General features: G+C 31.2%; 1 protein-coding gene across 3 annotated transcripts in view; it reads left to right on the top strand.

Moving 5' to 3' along the window:
* Nucleotides 1-12,750, top strand: part of CCDC148 (coiled-coil domain containing 148) — a 195,960-nt gene that overhangs the window by 46,440 nt on the left and 136,770 nt on the right. For 2 of the 3 annotated variants that reach the window (XM_006921098.3, XM_015596786.2), the window contains exon 2: nt 7,464-7,585. In XM_006921098.3, coding sequence (XP_006921160.1) covers nt 7,464-7,585 — 122 coding nt within the window. Of the gene's footprint in view, nt 1-46; nt 171-928; nt 1,087-6,452; nt 6,516-7,463; nt 7,586-12,750 lie in introns of all 3 variants that reach the window. The other variant, XM_025039533.1, reaches the window with a different exon arrangement.

Genomic DNA, 12,750 nt, shown 5'->3' with positions numbered 1-12,750 from the left:
GTACTTCAAAGATCGATGGCTGATGTTTATATATCCTTTTCCTTAGAAACACTTCCCATTGGACAGATCCAGGAGCACCATTTTTCTGGACCTAAGAAGCACCAGTACTGATGAATATTTCACTACCCTCTCCACCTCACAGCCCCACCCCCAAAAACAAAAGTGAAAGGGTAAATTTGTGACTATACCACCATTTATTTATTCAACCACTGATAGATATTTGAGTGGTTTCTAATTTGAGAATACTAGGAATATTGCTGATATGAACATACTTATACATTTCTTCTGGTGCATATATGTGCACATTTCTGTTGGGTATATGAAGGAGTAGATGGGCTGAATCACAGCAGCTTTGTTGCCAATGAGTTTTCTAAAGCAATTGTACCAATTTAGACTCTCACCAGCAGTGTATGAATATTCTGGTTGCTCCACCTTCTTACCAACATTTGGTATTTTTTCATTTTAGCCACCCTAGTGTGTTTAGAGAGGTATTGCATGTTGGTTTGAAATTGAATTTTCCCAATGAATAAGATGAGTCCTTTAAATATGTTTATTGGCTATTTGGGTATCCTTTTTTTGTGGAGTGTCTATTTAGTTCTTCTGCCCCATTTTTTATTGGATTGTCAGAATTTTCCTTATTAAATTGTAGGTACTTAAAAAATATCTGTATTCTGAGTACAAGTCTTTTGTTGAATATATGTATTGTGAATATATTTCCCACTTCTTGGGTTGCTTTTTTATTCCCTTAATGGTATATTTGGATGAACAAAAGTTCTTAATTTTAGTACTTTCCAACTTAATACATTTTCCATTTATGGTTAGCATGTTTTTTCTAAACTATTTAAGAAATCTTTGCCAACTCTAAGGTCATGAATATGTTCTTTTACGTTTTCTTCTAAAAGCTTTATTTTTTGTCTTTCACTTTTAGATCTTTAATACATCTGGAATTGATTTTTGTAAATGTTGAGAGGTAGGGGGCTAAGATTCATTTTTTCCGTATGAACATCCAATAGACCCAGGAGCATTTATTGAAGACTGTTCTTTGTACACTTCACAGCAGTGTGCCTCACCTCTGTCATAAATCAGGTGACCATAAATGTACGAATCTGTTTTTTGACTCTATATTGTTCATTGGCCTGTTTGTACATCCTTGTACTAATAATACACTGTGTTAATTACTACACCTTCATAATGGATTTTGATATATGGTACTTTAAATCCTCCAGATCTGTTCTGAAGATTCCCTTGGCTATTCTTTGTCCCTTGCATTTCTATACACATTTTTTAATCAGCTTGCCAATTTTCACATACACACACAAATCTTTTAGGAGATCAATTGAGATTGTATAAATCAATTTGGAAGAGTTGACATCTTTACAATTTTTTGTCTCATCCACATCTAGTTTATGAGTGGTAGAGTTGGAATTCAGCCTTTGGTGGCCTTATTCAAAAGCCCAGCACTACTCTAGAGTTAAAGTATACCTTAGTTTGAGGATATGCTGTTTTCATTTCAATTATACTTTAAATTAACTTATTTTGTTGGTCCAATATAATGTTTTCTATAAGAATATCTTTTTAAAAGCTCTCACTGCATGGATATCTCTTATGTCTCATGTCTTTAATTGCCAAAGACAAGTAGTATCGTAGTCATATATTAGTGACTATTTCATGTATTATTGACCATTATATTTTGGGCCAACGTATTTAGATGGTACTTTTAAGACCAAGTGAAAAATTCTGTGCAGCCAAATTCTTACTGTTTTTCCTTGTGTATATGATAATCTGACCCTTTCCCAAAACCCCAGCTCCCATTCCCCATCTCCAGGCAAAAAGGAGAACTTTTCCTTCCCTCTTTCTCTAAGGGAGAGAAATTTTTTTTTCTACCTCTCCTAGCTTTCATAGAATATTATTGGGATTTTTCATTCAAGGACTTTCAAATAATTGTTCAGAGAATATGGATCCCTATGGAAGGAGATCATGCAATAAAATATAATGGAGAATTTCCCTTTCTTTTCCTGTGTGAAGGATTAGGCCGAAACAAAAATTTAAACAAGAAAAGCCTGACTTCTTTCACTACACCCTCCTCATTTAGCCTTCTACTCACATCAGGTGTTCCCTCCCTCTTCTCCACAGTGAGGCTGCTCATCCTGAGTTAGTTAGTTGCCTCCTATCACTGGAAAGCCCACCCAGATCTGCCTTAGGGCCCACCTTTGATGTTCTACCTCCTGTGCAGTAAAACTTCTAACCACATCAGCAAAGAATGCAGCGATCTAAACTGTGAGTTTGCTTTCTTGGGAGAGAGGATGCCTTCTTTTTGACCCAAACTTCAGGGAACTAAAAAGATTTTTTTCCCTCTAATTTTTTTTCTTCACTCTTTCTCTCCCTCCTTCTAAACTTTATCTTCACTTCTTTAAATCTTCTTTTTGTTTCTTCATGTCTTAGCCTAAAGAACTTTTCTTTAACCGGCAATAACACAAAAATGAATTAATATTTCTTACCTGTTGGAATTATTTCATTTATTCTAAATGTATTGCTGCTACTGTGTTTCAGGCAGTGCCATTGAACAGTTTTATAATCTTTGTTGTTAAAGAGTGGTGGATTGCTATTTTTTATTAAGAATTAAAAAAAAAATTTATGTAGCATTTTAAAAGAAAATTTCTTCTTGTATAATTGATCCTTTGTGAAACAACTATTTATCCTGCAGTATTAAAAACCCACAAATACATTCTTCAGTGTTATTTTTTGATAGTGGAGTTAAGTTTCTGAGGATTTTTCTTCCTTTTCCAGAACCACCTACACATGTTTTTATCTATTCTCTTCGAGCTATGTTGAAATTGCAAGTGAAACTCTATTGGAGTTTTAAAATAAGAAATTTCGCTAGATGTAATTTTCTCATGCTACTATTGAAGAGCAATGATAGTAATACTTTCTGGTATTTTATCCTGTTCTTATATTGATGGGTGCTTTCTAGAAGAATTTTTATACTGCTTTATATGGAGAGGCATCAAAATCTCCTGGGTGCTTCATATAATTCCAGTCTGTATCAGTTGGGAATTTTATTTGGCTGAAAGTTACAGAACCCAATTATAGAAGCTCAGGGATTTATTTTTTTCATAACAGCAAGTCCAGAGAGAAGTAGTCCACAGCTGGTATAGCAGATTCTTAATATCAGCAGTGTCTCATGCTCCTTTTGCTTTTCTTTTCTGCAATAGTTAGTATCTATCTTTCATCCTAATACTCACTACATAATCATAACAGCCTCCCTATTCTCTAGTTTCACATCCACATTCCAGGCAGGAAGAAAGAAGGAAGGAAAGACAAGGAAGAAGGGGCAGTGCCTATAAGAAAAAGTAAATCTTGTTCCGGGATTCCCAGCTTTTACATTATTGGCTGGAACAATGTCACTTGTCACTGAGAGCCTCAGAGATATAAAAACGAAGACCAATATTGTAACCCTGAATAAAAATGGATCCTGTTAGGAAGAAAATAAGGGAGGATGGATATTGGCACCTAGCTGTGTCTACCCCAGTCTTAAACTTCAGATGATAGACTCTCCTCAGCAGTGATAGCGAAAAGCACATCAAAAGTCCATCTAATTGTTGAACTCTGTAACCTCGCTTGTGGCCTGACATTAACAGTTTTCTTCTAATGAATAAGCTTGTAATCAAAAGAAAGAGCACTGCATTTGTGACCATGAATCAGGAGAAAAAGTACGCTCTTTCAAATCATTTTGTTAAAGATGTCAGAAGGAATTTTTCATAAAAGGTACAACAAATTTGTATAAAAATTATGTTGTATAATCATACCAGAAACTTGTGTGATGGTAGCTGGGGCCAGGAAAACAAGTAAAAAGATATTGCAAATACCCCCTCTATACACACACATCAAGGTTTGAAAATCCTCCCCCCTCTTTTTTTTCTATATACTTCTTTAAGCTAGATATATATGCATTTTCTCTTGGGCTTTTGAAATGATTAAAATAGCTCTCAGGATGTAGCAGGAGTTAGGGCATGAGAGAGTCCACTGTCTACAGAACTCTAAAGTCCCTCAGAAACTTCCATGTTCCTTTCCTTGCCTTGGAAAGAGAATCAAGTTTTTAAATGAAAAGAAACCTGTAGAATTGCACATATATCGTGATTGCATTTGTACAAAAATTGGATACAAACATGTATATGCATAGAACATCTTTAAAAGAATATAAAATAAAACACTAAACATGAACGACTACCAGGGCTAAATACAGTGGGGATATTAGGGCTAAGTAGGAAATTTTAATTTTTACCTTATAGTTTTCTATACAGTTTGGTTCCACTAGTTTTTCCAGGACAATCATTTTACCTTATGCTAATTACAATGCATAATATTTCATAGTGGAAGTAATATGTGCCATTCTGCTCAGACTTTAAAAGAGAATTCTGCATTTTTAAAAAACACTTCTTAAGCTAGACTTTGGCCATAGTATTTGAACTAACACTTAAAAATGTCATAATTTGATGCTACATCCAAGATAGTTCTTCATATTGGTATTGTTCTCACACTATTTGTCCTCTCAGAATCCTAATCACCTTTGAAAACTTACCCTCAGAGGGTAATTGGAAAATCCACATATGTCTACATGGTACGGCAGTTTTAGAGTTAAGAAACTATCCATATGTTGTACAATTTTAAGCCTAAATACAACGGACATTTCTTTCCTCGGTTTATTAAGAGATTTTCTTAGGAAAGAGAAGAATGCAAATTTTAACACTTAAAAAGATCTCATTGTTATAAATAATCTCTTTGCTATTTTTTTCCTGTTCTCTAATGAAGTCCTGATTGTTCACCTTCTCTGAAGAGACTGAGGTCATGTATTTTTTTTCTAAAGTTTAGATTCTCTGGTAATCCGTAAAAATTAACTTTATTTTAAAATGTTTTTTCAACCCTCTTGCTATTGTGAAGCTATCATTACATTATATATCAGACGTTTCTCCTGCACTATAAGGAATTTCGTATCAAAATATATTATCTTAATATATTTTTGGTAATTAAATAGATCTAAAAGGCTTAACATTTTGATAACACTTATAAGCAATTTAAAAATGTCACACAATGTGGACATGAAATAATTTTTAAAACTAGCTGCTCTTAAATTATTTAACATGGAAAATTCTATTCAAGTAGCCATTACTCAGCCAAAAGCACTTTATAAGCTGAAGTTAGCCACTTTGAATTTCTCACTAGTAAGCATAAAATTGAGATGACCCAGATGACATTTACTTGTTTTAATACATTTTAATAATCCTTTATCTGTAATCTGTGGGACCAGATGTAGTTTGAGTTTTTCAGATGTTTAGAAATACAATATAGAGCTTATTCCTTAAAACTGGTGGTGCTTGGGGAGCATGCCATAATTAAACACATTAATATTTTTGCACAAATATATGAGTATTCACATTAAATAGGATAAACTTCAGTTTGGGTCAAGTTTGCTACCAAATGATATCAAGTCAGATTGGTTAGGTCACCATATTGATTATGAAATAAACCTTTATCTTCAGAGATTTTTATATTATGAATATAAGATTTTGGACTGAAGTTCACTATGATGTTGGTCAGTTCTCTGGGTCTCAATCATCTCATATGCTAAAATGAGAAGTTAGACTAACAGATTATTTTTTTGTGTGTGTGGTGAGAACTTATTTTATTAAATTATTTTTCAATTACAGTTGACATACGATATTATATTAATTTCAGGTGCACAACATAGTGATTAGACATTTATATATCTTACGAAGTGATCACCTCGATAATTCTAGTACTCATCTGGCACCATACGTAGTTATTACATTGTTATTGACTGAATTCCCTGTCATACTTTATATACCTGTGACTATTTTTATAACTGACAATTTGTTAGACTAAGTTAATTATATGTGAACTCTTCAGGTTCTAAATTAGAATATTATTTTAATTCCCTGATATAAGAAACAACACAATTAAATCAGTTTTATAATACCTCAGTTTAATAATTACTTAGTTTAGAGGCCCTCAATATTCTTGAAAGGTGAGCAGTAATTATTTATGATTTGTATATAAATATTAAAGAATGTTGATCAAAAAGTGTTTCCACTCGGTTTTCTATATTGTTAGAACCAAACTAGGTTTCAAGTTCATGAAGACAATTACTTTTTGTTTACAAGTTTGATTTCTAGAATGTGTTCTAGTGCACAGTTCTTATGGTCATAATTAAAATTTGAACTATGCATAAATGGTGAGAAACTTTTTGTAGCCATCATGATTTTGCTCTGAAGACCAGAAAGAACAAATTAAACAGAGTTAGAGCAAGGTAATGGAAAGGGAGTCTATAAAACCTCGTTTTATTGCAGAGCCTCAATCTTGCAATCTTTAACATCTTTAAAAATGTTTTAAAAATAATATTATAAAATTTTAGCTGTCTCTTGTTTCCTTGACAGATATGGAAAACATGAATAAAAGAGACCGACCTTTCATCGCAATTCAGAAAAACAATAGCTCAGGTATATTTGTACTTTCAAGTCTGCTTTGTGATTTATGGTGGATTATGCATAATATAAAATTGAAATGTTGATTTTCGAAATTTTAATCATGGAAAGCTAATTTTTTGGGTTTCTCCAGTTTCCTCACCATAGGCATTTAAATCACCTTCGACAGCTGTTAGGACAATCTCGCTGTCCTTCACTGTCCTTGTCTTTTTTGGAGCCATCTTATAGTCATGTGATCCATGATATATTTAATAAATCTTAATTACTTCACAAGGCACTGATTAGTTATTCATATTATTGAGGCAAATGTACATTTTCTGCTTGAATTACTCAGTTTATTGTACTTTATGCTACTTGGCCTTAAAGTACCTTATACTTATGTTTTACTTTTTTCAAAGTAGCTAATATACCAGACTAAGTATTTGGATAGAGAATGCCTGCACAAACATTTTATATCATTTTAATTCTGTTTAGCTTATTAAATTTTTTAGCTTTCAGTTTCAATCTATTTTCAAATTTAATTAATTCTTTTTCAATTTTTCTAAGTTAGAAATACAGCTCTGACTTTAAAAAAATCTATTTCTTTAATTTGATTTATAATAATGTGATATTTAAATATTCACAGATGATGCTTAATAATTTTAAATAAAAAATGGTCACACTTGTATCTTGGCATAATAATTTTCTAAAGTTCTCAATATACTAACTTAGATGAAAGTATCTCTTTTATGCCCTTTTAGAAGTAATTTTATGCAAGGAATATATTAGAATATATTGATATAGCTTCAAATATACTATGAATGTTTTAATATATTATTTCTTGTATTTACTTTGAAATATTTAAAAATAAGACCTGAAGTCAGCATGTTGCCATAATTATATATTTTTTTGCCATAACTATATTTCGACTTCTAATAACATGATACTATTTCTTTGTCATTTTCTGTTTTTGATGAAAAACAGATAATCTGGTATTTCATGTGAAAAATGGAATAAGAAGCATCAAGTATAAGCCAGTAGACTATCAACAATTGCACGCATTAACTGAAGCAAAAAAATTAGCTTCTGCCTCTATAGAGCTAAAGGTTAGAAGTTGTGTGTATATCCGTGTGTGTGTGTGTGTGTGTGTGTTCTAGTTTTGGAAAATTGAATTGCTAAGAAGTAAAATGATAATAAAATGTAAATGTGAAAATAAATAACATTCTAAATAGTTTTTAGTGTCTTCCAACTATTAATAATAGTGAATTTATTGACTCCTCTCAGACACTATGCTATATAGTTTATATTTGTTACTCGCTTAATGTTCATAATAACCCATTAGGTTTGAATTCAACTTAATTTTTAGAAAGATTACTGTTTCATTTGCTTTCAACAATTTCTAACTTAATCTGAAAAATAAGAATTGCTAGTAAAAGTGCCAGCCATGGGTTATCATCTGATTGAAGACTCCCTCTGCAACACCATTCAAATGAGCCCTCAGATGCTTCTCTTTTTTAGAATTCTCTTTTTTGACTTGACCTAAGAAAAGGTGAATCTGGACTAGACTTGAAAGGCATTTATGTGCAAGTGATTGTGCACAGTATTTTAGGATCATGTATGGTTTAGGATTACTCATGCAATATGTTTCCCTCATGTGTAAATAATACAGTATATTATAAACAACATTTTCATTGCTTGGTTGCATTCAAAATCTGGTTTGGCAAAGCAACATATTAAGTAATTTATAAGTTTTCATTCATAATTAATATTTTTGTGTTATATATTGTTAATATATTTTTTAAAAGGCAACTGTTATAAATTCAAAGCACATCTGATAACTTTTTCTAGAGAAACTACCATATATCCATGAGCTATATCCCCTCCAACTAAGAAGAGCACCTAAAAAAGTAGGGCATTATTTGGTTCAAATATAACTTTAAGTTTAATGTTATCAGGACATTCAAAAAATTTTTTGAGAAAACCACTTATATAACTATCATCCTAATAAAACACTTTTTATATTTCTGACTTCTATTTTGACCCATTATACATGTACCACATATACACATACATATATAAGTATAAACATATACATACATATTTGATTTTCTCCCATGATAACATAGACATAAAATCCTGTATACTTTTCCTCCTAATATTTTTCCACATAATCTTTATGATATTTAATTACTCAAGTAAATAAATATTCATTTACTTGAGTGTGCCTGGAAGATACAATGGTAACAAAATATACCCCTTACCCTCATGGAATGTACTGTTTGCAGGAGAAGGGGAGAGAAGTCAGTGTTTCTCAAATAATCTCCAAAATGTTGCAAGAGAGGGGAAGAGAAGTCAGTATTTCTCAAAAAACTCCAAAATGATATTACGTTAAGTATAAACTTCAATAATAATAATAAAAAAACATGCTGTCTGGTTTGTAATAATAGGGCTTGACCCCAATTGGGTGGGAAGCCTGTTCTGAGGAAGTGACATTGAAATTGGGATCTCAAGGCCAATAAAATTGAACTGACCATAAACAGGAGTGATGAGTACTCCAAATAAAAAAAGATGCATGCCTGTTCATATCCTGATTTTTGGATATTGGGATTATATCCAATTTTATGATATTGGAAATTATGCTTTAGTAAATGTCTTCATGCATAGAGTTTTCCACCCCCATAGGATAAATTCTCATAACTGGGATGTCTGGGCAAAAAAAGAATGAATGTCTTTTAGCTCTATCCCAAAGTATTGTTCTAATAAAGATGCCACCACAAACGTTTTTGTCTATGCCATTGGAATATGTACATGTATATTCAGATATATATACATATATAGTCCTAATATTATCCATATATTTATTTTGTTCATCCGTTCTTCTGTCCATCCATCCATCCATCCATCTATCCATCCATCCACTATGCATTGAAAGGAAAAAAAACAATTTCGGCTTAATGTGGAATAGTTGATGTTAAAATCAGTATTTGGTCAAAGTGAATTTCCTTTTGATGATAGAATCACTATCAAAGAATAAACATTTTAAAATTTTAATAATTAATGTGGTTTTTAAAGTTTGGCATTAAATTCAGGGATAATAATTTTCAGCATTGTCAGCTGCTAGGTTGCTTCGCTATTCAGTGTGCCATACATTTTTGAGGTTAAACAGATGATCACTTAAAACTGACATTATAAATAACATCAATAACCTTTTTGTTCATAGAAAATAATTCAAGAAGAAGCCTTTTAGTTACATATTTCCTAGAAATAACTTTATATCTGGGATTCATACTTTTGCAAATCTCAAAAAATCCTTTGTCTTCAGCTCAGCTACTGAAAATGGTTCACAGTCTGTAGCAATCATTTTGACAAACTTCTTACTTCCATTTTTAGTCTCCATAGTTTCATAATGATAAGGAATTGTCCTTTTAAAGCATTTTTGTAATATCTGTTGTTTTGAATTTTAGTTAGTGAGAACAAAATGTGTCTGGGGTACTCCATGATTTTCTAACACTTTCTTCTTTTCTTTATACAGTTTTTATTTTTTATTATATTTGGATTAAGGAAGATGTATTGAGAGTGTTGTTCTATATGATTTTTGGAGTCTTCCCTTCTCACTTAATTTGGAGATAGCAAGTTGACATTTTGCTTCTAATTTACTCCCATAAGGTGTGAATAATTTCCAACTATATCTTTTTTCTTGAGACTCGTGTCCTAAATAGAATTCAATGTCTAGAAATTAAAATATAATTCTTAAAGTTTATTTTGTTTAATGTTATGATTGCTAATATACCAAATAGTCTACACCAACTAGAATTATGAATATGATGTTATTTTTTTCTATTATTTAAATTTTTATAAAATATGTGTTGGATCAAGAAGAATATTTTATTCTTCCTAATATTACATAGTTAACATATTCTCTCTTAATATTTGTATTATCTGTCCATTTTCCTATTTATTTTACTAATTAAATGTGCTTATTTTTTGCACATGAAATTATCAGCTTTAACAATCATTGTTAATTGTTACAGCACTTTACTCTGGCAATCTTAACTATAAACATACTTAAAACTGAGCAATAGAATCTTACCATTTAAAGCACATAGGGAGATTTTTGTTTCAAGTTATGTATAGAATACTTACCTATATTTGAAAAAAAATAACAAAAATTATTGTTAATTAACAATAAATTTAGAAGACTTGCCTGATTTGTATTACTGGTATTGTTATACTGATTAGATGTAATGATTACCTACGTGATCACTGTGTCATTGATCATGCGCAAGTCCTGGGATGCCAATTAAGACATTGATGTGGACAATGAGTAATCCAGTCTTTCAAAGGCTGAAACTGAACTTGAAGCTAAATAGCAAATTTGGGTTGAAAATTGAGACCCAAATTGAGTTTTGGTGCATTATATGTTAACCGTTCATTCCCAATTTAAGTATAAAAGATATCTTTATAATTATTTTTATTTGAATTTCTTTGCTTAGCAGGAATAAGTATTCTTGTCCAACTCAAGTATCAATCTACTAATTCTTTTTTTAAAATGTTATATTGTAAGCATATGTAAAATTAGAGTGAATGGCATCATTAATCTCCATGTAACATTACCCAGCTTCAACTAGGATCAACTCTTGGCCACTGTTTCCTCTATACTCCCACCCACAACTTCCCCCTGTGCCAAATTATTTTTAAACACATCTCAGACATCATAATATTTCACCATAAATATTTTAATTTGTATCTCTTAAAGGTTATGGGGAAAAAACCCATACCCTACAATACTATTACCATTAAAAATTTCTTAATTGTTTCTTAATAATTTCAGTTATCTAGTCAGTGCTAAGTTTCCCTGATTTTCCCCAATTTTTTTTCTTAAAGTTTATTCAAATCAGTGTCTAAGTAAGATCCACATATTACAATTGAATTTTTATGTTTTTAGATTTCCTCCTCCATCTCCTTGTATTTTTATAGTTTACTTGAAGAGTTTGTATTGTTTGTTTCACAGTTTCTTACAGTCTGGATTTTGCCTATTACATCCTGGTTGTGTCATTTAACATGTTTTTCTTTCTCTTTCATTTCCAGTAAATTGGTAGTTATATCTAGAGACTTGATCAGATTCAGGTTCAATTTATTTTGGCAAGAACACTTATTGATGGAATTTGTGTGCTTGTCTTTTTCTATTACAAATAGTGCTGCAGCGAGTGAGCTTTGTTCATTTATATTTGTATACTTTTGTCAATATAGATTTCAGATAGATTTCTATAAGTAAGAGCAAACCCATGTGAAAATTTGCTGTACACATCCAAATCCCATAGCCTCACAGAGTGTTTTGTTAAACATTTGAGTTTTTGTCAACCTGACAGATGAGAAATTGCAACTTAGTACAGCTGTTTTTTTTCTTTTTATTTATATTAACAGTTCTTTGTTGAGGTATAACTCACATATAGTAAAGTGCACAAGTGCACAAATCTTAATTGTACATCTCAATGGATTTTAACAAATATATACACACATAACCAACACGTACATTGTCCAATAGTTATTGTTTATATCTCAAGTTAGATCATCTGGCCCAAAGGCCTTTTATGGCATTTTGAGGTGCTTATTTAGGGTTTTATTATCTTGGATCATCGCAATAAACCAAATAGGAAACATCTAGTTTCTAATTCTTTTATAAATTTATTATTTTTGTTATTTTAATTTCATCAGCATTTTGAATAAATCATTATCCACCTTAAATATTGATTTCATATGGCTCATTGCCTAGCAAAATGAATTGGAATCACCTAGACATCTCTATATTGATAAAGATACAACTTTGAATCTTTTTGTTCTTTTCAGATTTTATTTTTCTTCATTTTTGGCCTGAGGATAGAAGTGGAGTCAATGGGTGAATTTACAAAAAATTAAGATGTTCTGCAAAATATTGGAAGTGTCTAGTGAAAAATAGTAGCTTTATTTTGACTTTTATAGTCTATTTAATTGGTCTTTCCCCAGGCCCAAAGGCAGCAGCATTGATTTTCTTTTAAGCTGTAAAAATGTGTCTACATCCTTCACCAATGTATTTTAATTTTTTTGTATGACATAGACCAAATATGTCAAAGAGATCTAATTTCAAAAGTTGTGTCTGCTGCAACAAACTTTAGAGACTGTAGATGACAAATAGTTGGAATGAGTTTTAGGTATTCTTAAAGCAAATACTAGAGTGTCAGATTTTAGAAATACTATGCATTTTTATTTTTTCCCATAGATAAAAGATTCTGAA

This window comes from Pteropus alecto, unplaced genomic scaffold (assembly GCF_000325575.1).
Source record: "Pteropus alecto unplaced genomic scaffold, ASM32557v1 scaffold3, whole genome shotgun sequence".
NCBI classification, from domain to species: Eukaryota; Metazoa; Chordata; class Mammalia; order Chiroptera; family Pteropodidae; genus Pteropus; species Pteropus alecto.
Note: the sequence above shows the minus strand (reverse complement) of the source record. Positions and strands in the feature narration are given on the sequence as shown.